Source organism: Diaphorina citri, unplaced genomic scaffold (assembly GCF_000475195.1).
Source record: "Diaphorina citri unplaced genomic scaffold, Diaci psyllid genome assembly version 1.1 scaffold2263, whole genome shotgun sequence".
Taxonomy (NCBI): Eukaryota; Metazoa; Arthropoda; class Insecta; order Hemiptera; family Psyllidae; genus Diaphorina; species Diaphorina citri.
Window position 1 is genome coordinate 23,880 of NW_007379688.1, and position 17,176 is coordinate 41,055.

The 17,176-nt window shown below is 38.3% G+C and overlaps 2 protein-coding genes and 1 long non-coding RNA gene across 3 annotated transcripts; all 3 read left to right on the plus strand.

Annotated features, from left to right (window-relative positions):
* Positions 1 to 554: 554 nt before the first annotated feature.
* On the plus strand, positions 555 to 13,884 carry LOC103518588 (zinc finger and BTB domain-containing protein 41-like). The gene is made up of 12 exons (XM_026830344.1): positions 555 to 693; positions 1,735 to 2,052; positions 2,458 to 2,940; positions 3,703 to 3,855; positions 4,361 to 4,573; positions 5,211 to 5,366; positions 5,724 to 5,962; positions 6,601 to 6,687; positions 7,111 to 7,180; positions 7,582 to 7,800; positions 8,003 to 8,121; positions 13,640 to 13,884. The coding sequence occupies exons 2-12, from the start codon at positions 1,737 to 1,739 to the stop codon at positions 13,865 to 13,867; spliced, it is 2,283 nt and encodes a 760-aa protein (XP_026686145.1). The 5' UTR covers positions 555 to 693; positions 1,735 to 1,736; the 3' UTR covers positions 13,868 to 13,884.
* LOC113471296 lies at positions 10,723 to 11,304 on the plus strand. Its single transcript, XR_003394050.1, has 2 exons — positions 10,723 to 10,806; positions 11,190 to 11,304. It is a non-coding gene; the product is annotated as an uncharacterized LOC113471296 (long non-coding RNA).
* Positions 13,885 to 15,477: 1,593 nt separating the features above from the next.
* Positions 15,478 to 17,170, plus strand: LOC103518589 (the record flags this gene model as incomplete). Its single annotated transcript, XM_026830345.1, has 3 exons — positions 15,478 to 15,718; positions 16,165 to 16,283; positions 17,028 to 17,170. Coding segments are annotated over exons 1-3 (434 nt in total), but the record flags the coding sequence as incomplete, so codon positions are not given.
* Between the last annotated feature and the right edge of the window lie 6 nt (positions 17,171 to 17,176).

The following is a 17,176-nucleotide window of genomic DNA, read 5'->3' on the forward strand; positions in this document are numbered from 1 at the left end:
AAATTAAACTGCTTGCACACAATTCACTGATCTTTAAATTAAAGTAAATTATTACAAAACCTTTTCACTCCTACTCCTTCTCAGCACTCTTTATTATTTATTAACATTTTTCAACTATTTTTTTGCTTTGCTTGATAAAAATCTTCACTCCCCCCTCCTCCATAATCCTATCACAACATAACTCCCACTTTTTTTGGTAGAGTGAGCAATTCAATGGATTTTATGAAAAGGTAGGTATAGGTAGTAGGTACTTGACTTTTTGTCTTTTTTTTTCTATTTAAATCGGGTAGATGTACTTCACGGCGAAATTTTTTCCCCCTAAAATCCACCAAAGGTTTTCAAAAAATAAAGCTGTAGGAACGGGAACGAGCCTTTCAAATTTTGTAAAATGAAAAAAATGAGCAAGCGCTGAGAGAAAACAAAAGCACCAGAAAATAAGGCAGTTCATTTTTTCGCTGGGCAGTTCAAAATTTCACTTTTCTCTGTGGTGTTGGCGGTGCACAGAGAAATTTTGGCAAATGGATGGAGTTGTCAGTTGTCACTTGTCAGGAAAAATCAACAAAAAATGGAAATTCCAAGGGAAATCTGATAAATTTGGAAATCAACCAGAAAACTTCTGCTTTCTTATCAGTGATAAGGTTTTTATCACTCTTATCAGCTTGAAGAATATTCTGATTTATCAAGGGGCAAGAGGTAAGAAAAATTATTTTGCTCTCATTGAATATAGGTACTTAAAACTACTTTCAAAGATTTTGGAATTTTTGTACCAAGCCAAAACTGTAGCCTCTTTATCAATGGAACTGTAATTTCTGATAGGAAAGGGACCAAGCTAGGTCATTTTCGATTATTTTCAACCTCTTTTCAAGTATTTCACAACGAACCAATTTCTGTATGAAACAGTGTACTTGTGTTTGATTTAAATGAGTTTGTAAAACTGTCTGTTTAGGTCATTAGGTGGGAGGGTACCATCTGAGGCTTGTTCCTACTACCATACTCCTGTCAATGATTGTTTATTAGCTATGGAGCTAGGTTATAGCTCTAGCTAATTTTAATTGAGGAAAAATGACTATCAATTAAAATGTAACAAATGTTTCACAAAAGTTAGGTGTATGGATTATAATTAATCAATAAGTTCAACATTTGTGTCAAGATAACTAACCTTCACAGCCTCAGTCTTCAGTTACATTTTTTTTTTTTTTTACATAAAAAGCTACTCAAACACACAGGCAATGGTACAAATTGTACCATTGCCTCTCAATGTTCCTTTCTTGTTCATTAATTTTTGCAGGAAATTATTGTACTCATGAAGCTTGAAAACAGGATTACTTGTGGGCATAAGTTCTGAAGAAGGCAGCAAAATAAAATCCAACCATGTAGGCAGAAACAGAAAGAAACCACTGAGTTTCAATCATAACAAATGACATTCCTCTATAGGTACCTACATAAATTTTAATATCTGAAAAACTTCTAAAAGAAAAACTTCTATATTTATCATTCATACTCACCTTTTAACAAATTAATTTTCTTTTTAAATCAAAAATTGTTCAACAATAATGAAGTGATATTCAGAGGTATTCAGATTTAATCTCAGTTTTTGTGCAATAATCATAACAGAAATTAAGTTAAAGAACAGCTTAAACAAAGGCCCTTTTCCCTCCGCCTTAAATTAACTTTGAAACTATAGGTACTTACCTATTTTAAGTGAACCTTTGTGATTTCTGTCTACACCTTCAGTCATGGATGGAGGACATACAATGTTCATGAACAAACAATATGACAGTTCTAATCAAGAGAAACATTACAATGATGATCTGATTAATGGAGGCAGTGAAACACCTGTAGCTATCTCCGAGCCTGTGGAGACACAGGGTAATTTGAACGAGGAAATCATCAAGAACATTGCAGTAGAGAAGGAACTGAGTGAGATAGCAAGTGCTTATAATTTGCATCGGAATGAAGGGGACTCCAAGACTGATGAACTGATTGGCATGGATGTTGATCCTCCCAAGGACTTCAAAGATGTGTCAGAAAGTGACAAATCAGTCCCATCTGGTAAACATTTTTTTTTTTCTTCATCACATGAGCAAAGTGCAGAATTCACCCCTGAAAAATTTTCTAAAAATTGTCCTAGTCCAAATGGAGTACACTTAAGGGGTATCTATTATCTAAGTAAAAGAATGAAGCACGTTCTTCTTCATCACATGAGCAAAGTGCAGAATTCACCCATGAAAAATTTTCTAAAAATTGTCCTAGTCCAAATGGAGTACACTTAAGGGGTATCTATTATCTAAGTAAAAGAATGAAGCAAGTTCTTGGCTTTAAAATCCACCCTTTCTTTGGGCCCTGCATTAGAAGATGTACAGTTGTACTGTACAGTACCCATTGTAAAATAATCCAATCACTTTCTAAATATCTGTGTATGTAAGTAACTATCTTTATTGAACTCTTTTGTTACAGAACATTTAAGTGAAGGGAGTGAATTGGACAGCCAAGATGCTCCCACCAACATAAACCAAGAAAATGAAAAATCAAACCCCAAAAGTTCCGAGGAAGGAGTGGATGAGAACAGTCAAGGTACTGAAGAGGCCAGTCAAGACAGTGAAGCAAAGAGCAGCAAAGATTTGGAAGACAACAGCCAAGATGCAGAAGACAACAGCAAAGATGAAGAAGATAACAGCAAAGATGGTGAAGACAACAGCAAAGACACAGAAGCAACCAGTAAAGATGCGGGAGAAGAGAGCAAGGATGGAGAAGACAGCCAAGATGGAGAAAATAGTGAGGACGTTGCAAGAAATATCAAGAAAGAAGTTGATGAAGATCAGGATGAAGGTGATGAAGAAGAAGAGGATGATGATGATGAAGAGAATATTGTGCTGAGTAAGAAGTTGAAGAGAGAAGTTAAGATAGAAGACTCAGCTCAAAGTGAAAATGGAGATGATAGTAAGTAACCAAGTTATAGTTACAGTAGCTCGCAAGTCTGCAAGAATAATATTTGTGTTTGCTGATGGATGTCCAAAGGGTAGCGCCACGTCTGCTTTGTTAGCGCTAGGTCGCGGGTTCGATTCCCGCCCGAGGCGGATTTCATCCTGAACAGATAAGGTTCATTCTCGGAAAGGCTGGCTTAAAAAAAAAAAAAAAAAAAAAAAAAAAAAAGAAAGCTAAAAATTCAAAGTAAATTTTAAAAAAAAAAAAAATAAACTATACCTATAAAGAAAAGTACCCATTAAAAAATATAAAAAAGCTCTTTACAAGTACCCATACAACCTACGAGTATTTTGCCTTAAGGCAACCCAAGATTTTTTCAAAATCTTCAAAATTTCGTGTTCTTTTTTTACTTTCCTTATCCTATAGGAAGGAAAGTAATGTAATCGGGTCAAAATTTCGATGGTCAATTTTTAGTGCCAAAACACGTTTTGAGGTCCCTAGAGCCTAAATCCGAAGTTTCAGCTATTGGTCCGTGTGTGTGTCTGTCTGTCTGTCTGTGTGTCTGTCTGTCTGTAAACAAAATATCTCGAGAACGGTAAGAGCTAGAGACTTGAAATTTGGTATGTAGCTGTCAAATATGACAAGGATGCGACACGAAACTTTTGGTTAAGATCGTCCTGGAAATTGCCTCTTGTCATGCCTTCAGGACCTATCAAAAAATGAAATGATTTTAATTTTACCAAATAATGAAATGATTTCAATTTCTCTTCCCATTAGGTTTCCAAGATGGCATGTGCAGTATTTGCAAGGAAGACCTGGACACCAGTGACCCTCCTACAATTAACAAACATCTGAGTGAGAAGCATGTGATTGTAGACGATGATGATATCAAGTGTGGTGTGTGTGAGAAGGACTACGCAGAACGACGAGGTAAGTTTTGCCCGGGGGTTTGTGGGTTCGAGTCTCGAGGGATTTTTTTTTTTCTTTGTAAGGGTGTGTCAAAAAAAAATGTTCTTTATATTTGCAAGATCTGTTGATCGAGTTCAAAGTTCATACAGGGATTTTTCAATCTCATTTTTGCAGGATTTATTTATTTTAGATATGATAGGCCTTTTGGCAAGGTCTATTTAAGTACAGAGTTTTTATAAATATAAGACATAAGTATACTAAGAGGATAAACGTGATATTCTATTCTATTCTCTCTAAAGCTTATTCATAATGATAACCTTTATACATTCATCCTTTACTCTATTTCCTTTCTTTTCATTTTTTTCCCCCAAGTTAATCAAGGTCTTTTCTTTTGAATTGTTAATGATACATGTATTAATCTTTGCTTAACCCATCAAATATACGAGACTTTGTAGACTGCTGGGGGAAATTTCAGTTCTATTCGCGCAGGATAAACAAGGTACCTATATTCTATTCTATTTCCCAGGCGTTGTTCGTCATCTTCTCAACGCTCATCTATGCTACAAGCCTCACCGGTGTGATAAATGCTCCAAATCCTTCTCCCGTAAAGATCACCTGGCGAGACACAAGCGATCTCATTTGCCGCCCGTATTCGAGTGCAAATTCTGCGATGAGGACTTTACCAAGCAGGAACGTTTGGATAAACACCTGTACAAAGTTCACAGCGATATATTCAAAAGTAAGTCTTTTTTTTATATCTCTTAAACTCTTTGGCTTTACAGTTCCCCCTATCAAAATAAGGTATCATGCAAAAGAAAACGCAGGTAAGTTTATGGGTAGGTACCACCTTCGAGTGAAGTTCTGCGATGAGGTCTTTACCAAACAGGAACGACTGGATAAACACCTGTACAAAGTTCACAGCGACATATTCAAAAGTAAGTCATAATAATAGCTATTTTTTTACTTTCTATTACAATAAGTATTTTAAAGAGGTTTGTTTGATGGATGGAACTGTAACAACGGAGATCTCATCGTTCCGAAAAATGACAAAAGAATTAAATTATATAAAATAGGATAGAAGAAAGAGAGCAGTTCCGAGAACGAACCTTATCTATTTGGGATAAAGTCCACCGCGAACTACCTGGCACATAACTGGACTGGCTCCTTAATATCTTCTTTTTGTATTTCCAATCAAATGATACTTTTTACCAATGGGATCCCATTCTCGTTGCTTCCTCTTTTGCTAAACACATATCTTCGGTGTTGCATGCTATTGGTAAGTTGGGTCAGGTTAGCAAGTGATCCAGGGAATTTAAAAAAAAAAGTGATAAGTAAATGAAAACTCAGAAACTTCGTTTGATCAATTTTCCCCTCAGGTGGTCAAGACGACGATGTCGTCGAGTTATCGGGAGATGACGACTCCACAGTGGACGTTCCCTCATCCGATAACGATAACGATAGTGAACCGGCCCCATCCGAATCCGGATCCTCTGATAGCGATTCCGATTATGAAACGCAGCCCCGAAAACGAGGTAATTTGTAATTTAATTGACATTTTAAAAGGTACATAATGTTTATTTTAAAAGGTACATAAGTATTAATATCCCATCAAAGGGCATTTTTTTGTGTGGCCATTTTTCTGGTTGACTGCGGTTAAGGACGAGCCAATTAAACATGACTAGAGACCATCACCCCGGTGTAAAAAGATGTCTTTTCTGCCATTACCTTGTGGCGAAAGCTAAAGCCGCTAAAACAACACGAGCATTTTTTTCTATGTATTTTCTCAATTATTTTTAGGTCGGCCGCCAAAACGAAAATCTCCTATTTTCTCTATTATTTTTTGGTCAGCCGCCAAAACGAAAATATTCTATTTTCTCCATTATTTTTAGGTCGGCCGCCAAAACGGAAATCCTCGCGGGTTGCGAAAACCGCAGCCGCCAAGCGGCCCAAACGCACGCCGCCCCCGAAACGGAAACAGATCAAGATTCAACTGAAAGCGTCGAAAAAGAGCAAGAAGGAAATGGAGGCGGACAGGAAGAAGGAGCAGGAGAAGAGGAAGAGGGAGGAGGAGAAGAGAAAGAAGGAGGCGGCCGCGCGGAAGAGACAGAAGGAGAAGATGTGGGAAGAGGTAAGAAGAGCAAGAAGGAAATGGAAGCGGACAGGAAGAAGGAGTTGGAGAAGAGGAAGAGGGAGGAGGAGAAGAGAAAGAAGGAGGCGGCCGCGCGGAAGAGACAGAAGGAGAAGATGTGGGAAGAGGTAAGTGAAAAGGGGTATTTTTCCTTTCGGAAACGGAGACCATTTCTCCTCTTCTGAATCTCATTTCCTTGCTCAGTGGTGTAGTGGTCAAGGCGCTCGTCTGGTAAAGAGGAGGGCGTGGGTTCAATCCCAGCCGAGGTATGAAATTTTATCCTCAGTATAATTTGACCACAATAATAGTAGTAGCCTACTGCTGGAGCAAAGGACTTTTCAGTCCTATACGAGGAGTATAAATAAGAACTATTGTTACTATTATAACTTCCCTCTTTTCTAGAAAATAGGGAATTAGCTCAAACACTAGGTGCTAGGTGGCATTGTAGCGCCTGTACCAATGAGAAACTAATTTGAAATTAGAAACTGATTTGAAATTAAAAACTAATTCGAAATTAGAAACTAATTGACTATATTTAGGTCATTTCTCTTCTTGCATGCCAATATTTTTCGCTTAATATATTCATATACGCTTACAGAAATTAAATACGACTAAAAGTAAACTTCTTGTATTCACAGGAAAGGGCATTGGAACGACTGAGAGAGCGGGAGAAACTCAGAAAGGAGAGAGCGGAAAGAGAGGCGGCCAAGGAGAAATTACTCAAGGAAGTTGAGAGAGCGGGAGAAACTCAGAAAGGAGAGAGCGGAAAGAGAGGCAGCCAAGGAGAAATTACTCAAGGAAGAGCTCCAGAAGAGAATAGAGGAACAGTTGAAGAAGCAGAAGGAAATCGATGAACATTACTATGATGGTAAGTTTTTTTCATTACTATGATGGTAAGTTTTATTATTATTATTATTATTTTTTTTTTTACGACTGTATTCCACTCAGCCAGCTTAGTTAGCATAGTCGGTAGTGCGTCTGCCTTGTAAGCGCTTGGCCGCGGATTCGATTCCTGCCCGGGGCGGATTTTTTCGTGAAGGGATAATGTTCGTTCTCGGAATGGCTGGCTTTCTTGTAAAAAAAAATAATAAAAAAAATAGGTACAGTAAATAAAAGAAAGAAATTCGCCGTTTTCCTATTTGCTCAAGGAAGAGCTCCAGAAGAGAATAGAGGAACAGTTGAAGAAGCAGAAGGAAATTGATGAACATTACTATGATGGTAAGTTTTTTTTTTTAATTATTATTATTATTTATTTATTTATTTATTTTTTTTTTACGACTGTATTCCACTTAGCCAGCCTAGTTAGCATAGTCGGTAGTGCGTCTGCCTTGTAAGCGCTTGGCCGCGGATTCGATTCCTGCCCGGGGCGGATTTTTTCGTGAAGGGATAATGTTCGTTCTCGGAATGGCTGGCTTTCTTGTAAAAAAAAATAATAAAAAAAATAGGTACAGTAAATAAAAGAAAGAAATTCGCCGTTTTCCTATTTGGGGATAATTCCCCGCAGAAGTTTTTTTTTTTTTTTTTTTTTTTTTTTTTTTAATAGTAAAAATAGATTGACTTTTTTTATATGCCAGTTAAAACGTGAAATTAAAACCCTTCTTCGTTCGCTGTTTTTCCAGGTAACTTCATCGAGCCTGCCACAGAGTCTCTGAAGGAAACCAACAACATGCTGGATGACTACAGCATTAATTATACCAACTACTATGGTGGTAACTACCATGAGCCCCCTAAGAAAACACTCGGTCAGTTAGACATGGAGAGAAATCTCCTCACGGGGTTTGAAGTGTTTCAGGGCATTCACTTCTTGTCGGGCAAAACACAGAGTTTAGATCTTGTAGGTAAGTCTGATTAAAGTACCTACCTCTACCTCTCCTTATTATCGTAAAAGAAAAACACAACCCCGATTTCAAAGTTGTGACTGTCGAAAAAAAAAATATTTATTATTATTTTATATAAATTTATTTTAAAAGGGGCGCAACTTTGAATGTCATGTGCCCCCCTGGCATAGAACATAGTATTTATATGTTATCATTTCCTCAGATGCCAGCGCAGTCGCGGAAGCCAAGGTGAAAGCAGAGCACATCAAGATGATTAACCCAGACAGTCCTCAGGGTATATGTGGTCTGTGTGGAGAAGAATATAACGACTCGGATGTACAGGTAATTGAGGTGTCTGTCTGGGGGACGTTAAACAGGGAGTAGACCAGCTTAGTCTGGCTGAGGGACTTTAAACAGGGAGTATACCAGTCTGAATTTCCCTTGCTAAAGAAATAGCAAAGGTTCAGTACGAAGGGCATTCACTCGTAAAATTTGTGGCCAAAAAATGTCAGCCCAAAGCAATCACCCTAGTGAGGGCTGATTGAGAGGCTGACGAAAAACGCCGACCCCGTCTGTACACGGGAAGGGGCGAGAATTATGGGTAGGTACCACCTTCGAGTGAAGTTCTGCGATGAGGACTTTACCAAACAGGAACGACTGGATAAACAACTGTACAAAGTTCACAGCGACATATTCAAAAGTAAGTCATAATAATAGCTATTTTTTTACTTTCTATTACAATAAGTATTTTAAAGAGGTTTGTTTGATAGATGGAACTGTAACATTGGAGATCTCATCGTTCCCAAAATCGACAAAAGAATTAAATTATATAAAATAGGATAGAAGAAAGTGAACAGTTCCGAGAACGAACCTTACCTATTTGGGATAAAGTCCGCCCCAGACTAGCTGGCACATAACTAGGCTGGCTTATGTCCTCTTCTTTTTTAGTATTTATTAAAAAAAAAGTTGGGTAACTTTTAAGGATATACACGTAAAACAAAAAAAGCTAAATGTCATCACTTTCCCTTTACGACTTCTGCATTGGTAAGTGATAAATAAGAAGTAAAGTACTTCCTGGTGAAGCAGGTGAAGTGCTTTGCGGTCCCAGGGAATTCACTTACTTACTTTCCGTGTCCGAACCATCAAAATGCCAATCAAATGATATTTTTTACCAATGGGATCCCATTCTTATTGCTTCCTCTTTTGCTAAACACATATCTTCGGTGTTGCATGTTATTGGTAAGTTGGGTCAGGTTAGCAAATGATCCAGGGAATTTAAAAAAAGTGATAAGTAAATGAAAACTCAGAACTTACTTCGTTTGTTCAATTTTCCCCTCAGGTGGTCAAGACGACGATGTCGTCGAGTTATCGGGAGATGACGACTCCACAGTGGACGTGCCCTCATCCGATAACGATAACGATAGTGAACAGGCGCCATCCGAATCCGGATCCTCCGATAGCGATTCCGATTATGAAACGCAGCCCCGAAAACGAGGTAATAATAATGTTTATTTTTCCTTAAAACAGGAAGTAGACCAGCTTAGTCTGGCTAGGAGACTTTAAACAGGGAGTATACTTAAATGAGTTATGATAACCCTAGTTTTTCTCTGAATTTATGTGTTTGTCGTTCATACTGGCTCGGAGAATTTAAACAGGGAGTATACCAGCCTGAATTTCCCTTGCTAAAGAAATAGCAAAGGTTGAGTGCGAAGGGCATTTTTCCTTAAAACAGGAAGTAGACCAGCTTAGTCTGGCTAGGAGACTTTAAACAGGGAGTATACTTATATGAGTTATGATAACCCTAGTTTTTCTCTGAATTTATGTCTTTGTTGTTCATACTGGCTCGGAGAATTTAAACAGGGAGTATACCAGCCTGAATTTCCCTTGCTAAAGAAATAGCAAAGGTTGAGTGCGAAGGGCGTACACCGTACACTCGTAAAATTTTGTAGCCAAAACCAAATGTCAGCCCAAAACAATCACCCTAGTTAGGGCTGATTGAGAGGCTGACGAAAAAGAAGAACATTTTTCGTGAAAACAATGTCGATACCATTCAATTCTAATTTTCCATTTTATTTTTAGGTCGGCCGCCAAAACGGAAATCCTCGCGGGTTGTGAAAACCGCAGCCGCCAAGCGGCCCAAACGCACGCCGCCCCCGAAACGGAAACAAATCAAGATTCAACTGAAAGCGTCGAAGAAGAGCAAGAAGGAAATGGAAGCGGACAGGAAGAAGGAACAGGAGAAGAGGAAGAGGGAGGAGGAGAAGAGAAAGAAGGAGGCGGCCGCGCGGAAGAGACAGAAGGAGAAGATGTGGGAAGAGGTAAATCAAATTAACAAAGATATGTATCACCATAGAAATCAAAATCTCAGTCTCACTAAAACCAACAAAAATTTAATGATAGAACTTGGCAAATTAACAAAGAACAAAGATATGCACCAAAGAAATCAAAATATCAGTCTCACTAAAACCAACAAAAATTTAATGATAGAACTTGGTGGAGAGGTTTTGTGAATAGTCCACCTGTTCTACCAAACAGAACGGTATCACCATAGAAATCAAAATCTCAGTCTCACTAAAACCAACAAAAATTTAATGATAGAACTTGGTGGAGAGGTTTTGTGAATAGTCCACCTGTTCTACCAAACAGAACGACTTAGGATATGTAATATGTATGTACACTTGTACAGTACATCACTGGACCCATAGAATACACAAGACCCTGTTTAGAGTGCTCTGGTAAAAGGAATTTTTAGTCTCATTCGAGCGTAATTTTAATATCTGGTGTGATTTTCTTCCTGACAGGTTTGAGTGCGAGTTCTGTCAGAAAAACTTCTGATCACTGGACCCATAGAATACACAAGACCCTGTTTAGAGTGCTCTGGTCAAAGGAATTTTTTAGTCTCATTCGAGCGTAATTTTAATATCTGGTGTGATTTTCTTCCTGACAGGTTTGAGTGCGAGTTCTGTCAGAAAAACTTCTCCAGGAAAGAGCACCTGAACCGACATCTGTGGGTGCATAAGGACTCATGTAAGTATAATGGATACATATCTAATCTACTTATTAAGCAACCTCCGTGGCCGAGTGGGTATCACACTAACCTTGCATGCCGGAGGTCCCGGGTTTAATTCCCGGCGGGTTCGAAGTTTTTTCGGCTCCGTACTTGGAGTTCGGTTTGCACTCAGCCTCTTGAGGACAATTGAGTAGCTACTTTAATGAAGCAGCGAACAGTGGCGGTATTACCAGTGCAAAAAGATTCTTGATGGATGGAAATTGATTGCAAAGGATGCACTTGGTAATGTCGTAATATCCACTAAAAGTTGTGAAAAGGCTCTGGCTTTAACACAAATACATTAACCATTGATTGATACTTCCCCCACTAAAGTTTTTCTTGTCGGTGGTTCTGCTTACAGTCAAGTACAAGTGTAGCTACTGTACTAAGGCGTACACGAGGGAGGAACATTTGAATCGTCACGTCAAAGACGATCACCTTATAAGATGAGGAATTTCTCAACAGGACTACTACGCGTTCCCAATGCAAAACAGGTAGTGAGTTTCGTATTTAAAATGTCCTCACATCCGTCAGTGAGGCCTTCCTCACAGGAGCAGTCCTACTGTACAATTTTTGGCCCCTATTTTTTTTCTCTCCCTGCAGGCGCCTTAACACTACGCACGGTAGAACGTTGGCGCTTTTGTCTCCTATTTTACTTTGGACTTTTCAGTCCTATACGAGCAGTATAAATAAGAACTATCGTTACTATAACTTCCCTCTTTTCAAGAAAATATAGGGAATTAGCTCAAACACTAGGTGCTAGGTGGCATGGTAGCGCCTGTACCAATGAGAAACTAATTGACTATATTTAGGTCATTTCTCTTCTTGCATGCCAATATTTTTCGCTAAATATATTCATATGCGCTAACAGAAATTAAATTCACAGGAGAGGGCATTGGAACGACTGAGAGAGCGGGAGAAACTCAGAAAGGAGAGAGCGGAAAGAGAGGCAGCCAAGGAGAAATTACTCAAGGAAGAGCTCCAGAAGAGAATAGAGGAACAGTTGAAGAAGCAGAAGGAAATCGATGAACATTACTATGATGGTAAGTTTTTTTTTTTAATTATTATTATTATTTATTTATTTATTTATTTTTTTTTTACGACTGTATTCCACTTAGCCAGCCTAGTTAGCATAGTCGGTAGTGCGTCTGCCTTGTAAGCGCTTGGCCGCGGATTCGATTCCTGCCCGGGGCGGATTTTTTCGTGAAGGGATAATGTTCGTTCTCGGAATGGCTGGCTTTCTTGTAAAAAAAAATAATAAAAAAAATAGGTACAGTAAATAAAAGAAAGAAATTCGCCGTTTTCCTATTTGGGGATAATTCCCCGCAGAAGTTTTTTTTTTTTTTTTTAATAGTAAAAATAGATTGACTTTTTTTATATGCCAGTTAAAACGTGAAATAATTAAAACCCTTCGTTCGCTGTTTTTCCAGGTAACTTCATCGAGCCTGCCACAGAGTCTCTGAAGGAAACCAACAACATGCTGGATGACTACAGCATTAATTATACCAACTACTATGGTGGTAACTACCATGAGCCCCCTAAGAAAACACTCGGTCAGTTAGACATGGAGAGAAATCTCCTCACGGGGTTTGAAGTGTTTCAGGGCATTCACTTCTTGTCGGGCAAAACACAGAGTTTAGATCTCGTTGGTAAGTCGTAGCAGGTACCAGCCCCTGAGCTCAGAGGTGGAACGTTGGACTCGTAATCCGGGCGACTTGGGTTTGAGTCCCAGTAGCATCGTTTCGAGGACATATCTAAAAGCTTTAAGCAAACTACCTTTTTTTTAGTAGGCAAGTCAGCAAAGAAGGTATGTCAAATTCTTGATCTCCGGGGCCACACTTTGAATAGACCACATTATTTTGTACACAAGTATAGGCCCAATATAACCAATGATCTTAATTAATAATTATTAAATCACACAATACTTTCGTTCAATTATTCGTCTTAACCTAAACATTTGTCCTAACTTCTTCTTACACGCACAAACAATCCACGACCCAGTAGTAAGCATAGTAAGTAGGCACATTTTGAAATCATAATCAAATCGTTTTTTCTGCCGCTAGTTTGCATATTGAGTTTTTTTATCATTTCCTCAGATGCCAGCGCAGTGGCGGAAGCCAAGGTGAAAGCAGAGCACATCAAGATGATTAACCCAGATAGTCCTCAGGGTATATGTGGCCTGTGTGGAGAAGAGTATAATGACTCAGATGTACAGGTAATTTAGGATGTTAATTTGGATTAAATGTATGTCCCTTGGTAAAGAAATAGCAAAGGTTGAGTGCGAAAGGCATCCACTCGTAAAATATGTAGCCAAAACCAAATGTCAGCCCAAAGCAATCACCCTAGTGAGGGCTGATTGAGAGGCTGACGAAAAACGCCGACCCCGTCTGTACACGGGAAGGGGCGAAGAAGACCTTGTATATTTCTATTCTTGAGAGTATCGAAAGATGTGTTTTATTTTGAAATTGAAGGGGAAAAAATGCGGACTTTACTGACTTCTGTGAGCTCTTCCAGCCAACCACTATTGTATTCTATTCTATTGAGAGTATTCTGAGTGAAAAGTGATCTCTACTGTTTAACATTCCCGTCTGTGCACGGGAAGGGGCGAAGAAGACCTTGCATATTTCTATTCTTGAGAGTATCGAAAGATGTGTTTTATTTTAAAATTGAAGGGGAAAAAATGCGGACTTTTTTTTACCAGCCAACCACTATTGTATTCTATTCTATTGAGAGTATTCTGAGTGAAAAGTGATCTCTACTGTTTAACATTCTATTCTATTCTATTTTCTCTAATATTCTATTCTATTCCAGGCCCTCTCCAAGCACATCTACGAGAAGCACATCGACAACGCATCGTCCGACAAGAAGTGTGCCATTTGCGGCAAAGAGTATTCCGAGCGCAAAGGTCTCAACCGACATATGCTCCATTATCATTTGAACTACAAGCCACACCGGTGTATGTATTGTCCCAAGTCCTTCTCGAGGAAAGATCACCTGACGAGGCACCTGACTCAGCATTCGGACCTGAACAGGTATTAGATATCTGTCCAATGTTTCTTTGTATGTTAGGTACACAACTACACATACTTTTGTTTATGTGTTGTATGCACAAGCACATACTTATCAATACAGAAAGCAAGGTAGACCACGATTGAGATGGAATGATCAACTGTCCCAAGTCCTTCTCGAGGAAAGACCACCTGACGAGGCACCTGACTCAGCATTCGGACCTGAACAGGTATTAGATATCTGTCCAATGTTTCTTTGTATGTTAGGTACACAACTTTTTGAAGGTAGGAAATCAAATTACACCTTACCTTCTACCACCTACCAAGTCTACTCTGGAAGATTAAATTTAATGTTACATAAAGCATTGCACAAATTTAAAGAACAAAATGTGTTTGAAGACCCAGAACTGTTCATTTCTTTTCTTTTTTTTTTCTAATGATTAAGATTAAGTACAAAGTTAATAAGGTACTTTTGGGTAGTTCCAACTTAAAACCAAAAGCATACAACCACTAATGATTAAGATTAAGTACAAAGTTAATAAGGTACTTTTGGGTAGTTCCAACCTAAAACCAAAAGCATACAACCAGGCACTAAAAAAAAGTTACCGTACCTACTAAAACTTCAATTTAGGGTCCAAAATAACATCACACTCCATACAACCAGGCACTAAAAAAAAGTTACCGTACCTACTAAAACTTCAATTTAGGGTCCAAAATAACATCACACTCAAGTAGGTATAGGGTCTATTTAATTTTTTTGAACCTTACATATTTTGTTTTCAGGACTATTTCCTCCTTTTCGACTCAGAAGCAGCTCTAATAAGTAGGTATATATTTCTTTTCTTCTTTGAACATATTATTCTTTAAGTAGTCTGTTATCTTATCAAACTGTGAACTTTAAGACAAGACGTTTGATAATGTATTAACAAGTGGGTAGGTGCATGTGAAAACAAACAACTTAATCTAAGAGGAACACTCTATGATTCTAGCCCACCTAGTTTGTTAGTGTGCCTTTTTTCTTTTTTTTTTTTTTTTTTTTTTTTTTTTTTTAAAATTTATTTTAAAAGGGGCACGACTTCAATTGTCATTAGCGTCATTGTTAGTGTGCCTGCCTTGTAAGAATTAGGTTAGAGGTCCAATTCCTGCCTGGGTTGAGCTTTATTCTGAACAGTTAAGGTTTGTTCTTGGAATGGCTAGTTTTCTATTATCCTGTCCTCTGTCCTGCACATTGGAAGAAGAAACTTTTTCATAACCATTGTAACATTATTGCTAACATCTTAAGAATTGATGTACAAAGGTCTTAAGTAATGTTGATTGGTATAATTAGGGCCATCAGCTATATTTATTAGTTGCTTTCAGAAATTCAGCCCTGACCAAAAGCAAAAGACATTCTCAAAACTTTCTAGCTGATGCTTAGTTTATACCTAACACTTTGGGTACTCCATTATCTAAGAGAGAAAAAAGAAGTTGGACATTCATTTATCTGCAAACATGTAAATAGCCTACACAAAAACAAAAATCAAAGACCATTCTGATCATTCTATAAAGGATTTTTTTTTTTTTTTTTTTTTTTTTTTTTTTTAATAGTAAAAATAGATTGACTTTTTTTATATGCCAGTTAAAACGTGAAATTAAAACCCTTCTTCGTTCGCTGTTTTTCCAGGTAACTTCATCGAGCCTGCCACAGAGTCTCTGAAGGAAACCAACAACATGCTGGATGACTACAGCATTAATTATACCAACTACTATGGTGGTAACTACCATGAGCCCCCTAAGAAAACACTCGGTCAGTTAGACATGGAGAGAAATCTCCTCACGGGGTTTGAAGTGTTTCAGGGCATTCACTTCTTGTCGGGCAAAACACAGAGTTTAGATCTCGTTGGTAAGTCGTAGCAGGTACCAGCCCCTGAGCTCAGAGGTGGAACGTTGGACTCGTAATCCGGGCGACTTGGGTTTGAGTCCCAGTAGCATCGTTTCGAGGACATATCTAAAAGCTTTAAGCAAACTACCTTTTTTTCAGTAGGCAAGTCAGCAAAGAAGGTATGTCAAATTCTTGATCTCCGGGGCCACACTTTGAATAGACCACATTATTTTGTACACAAGTATAGGCCTAATATAACCAATGATCTTAATTAATAATTATTAAATCACACAATACTTTCGTTCAATTATTCGTCTTAACCTAAACATTTGTCCTAACTTCTTCTTACACGCACAAACAATCCACGACCCAGTAGTAAGCATCGTAAGTAGGCACATTTTGAAATCATAATCAAATCGTTTTTTCTGCCGCTAGTTTGCATATTGAGTTTTTTATCATTTCCTCAGATGCCAGCGCAGTGGCGGAAGCCAAGGTGAAAGCAGAGCACATCAAGATGATTAACCCAGATAGTCCTCAGGGTATATGTGGCCTGTGTGGAGAAGAGTATAATGACTCAGATGTACAGGTAATTTAGGATATTAATTTGGGTTAAATGTATGTCCCTTGGTAAAGAAATAGCAAAGGTTGAGTGCGAAGGGCACCCACTCGTAAAATATGTAGCCAAAACCAAATGTCAGCCCAAAGCAATCACCCTAGTGAGGGCTGATTGAGAGGCTGACGAAAAACGCCTGCAAGAATAATATTTGTGTTTGCTGATGGATGTCCAAAGGGTAGCGCCACGTCTGCTTTGTTAGCGCTAGGTCGCGGGTTCGATTCCCGCCCGAGGCGGATTTCATCCTGAACAGATAAGGTTCATTCTCGGAAAGGCTGGCTTAAAAAAAAAAAAAAAAAAAAAAAAAAATGAAAATTTAATTGGGGGAGAAGACCTTGCATATTTCTATTCTTGAGAGTATCGAAAGATGTGTTTTATTTTAAAATTGAAGGGGAAAAAATGCGGACTTTACTCACTTCTGTGAGCTCTTCCAGCCAACCACTATTGTATTCTATTCTATTGAGAGTATTCTGAGTGAAAAGTGATCTCTACTGTTTGACATCAAAGTAGATGTTTGCTGGTGCTTTGCTACAGGACAAAAGTGTTCAATCTTATCAGTTTTTCTTTTATGTTATATGGCAGAATTAGTATAGTCCCTACCCACTTTTTTAGGGGGGAAATTTTGCTATTCAAACAGAGTTAGAACTTTGTGAGTAAAAAAAAAAAAAAAAAAAAAAAAAATTTTCCCTGCTTCTCTAATATTCTATTCTATTCCAGGCCCTCTCCAAGCACATCTACGAGAAGCACATCGACAACGCATCGTCCGACAAGAAGTGTGCCATTTGCGGCAAAGAGTATTCCGAGCGCAAAGGTCTCAACCGACATATGCTCCATTATCATTTGAACTACAAGCCACACCGGTGTAT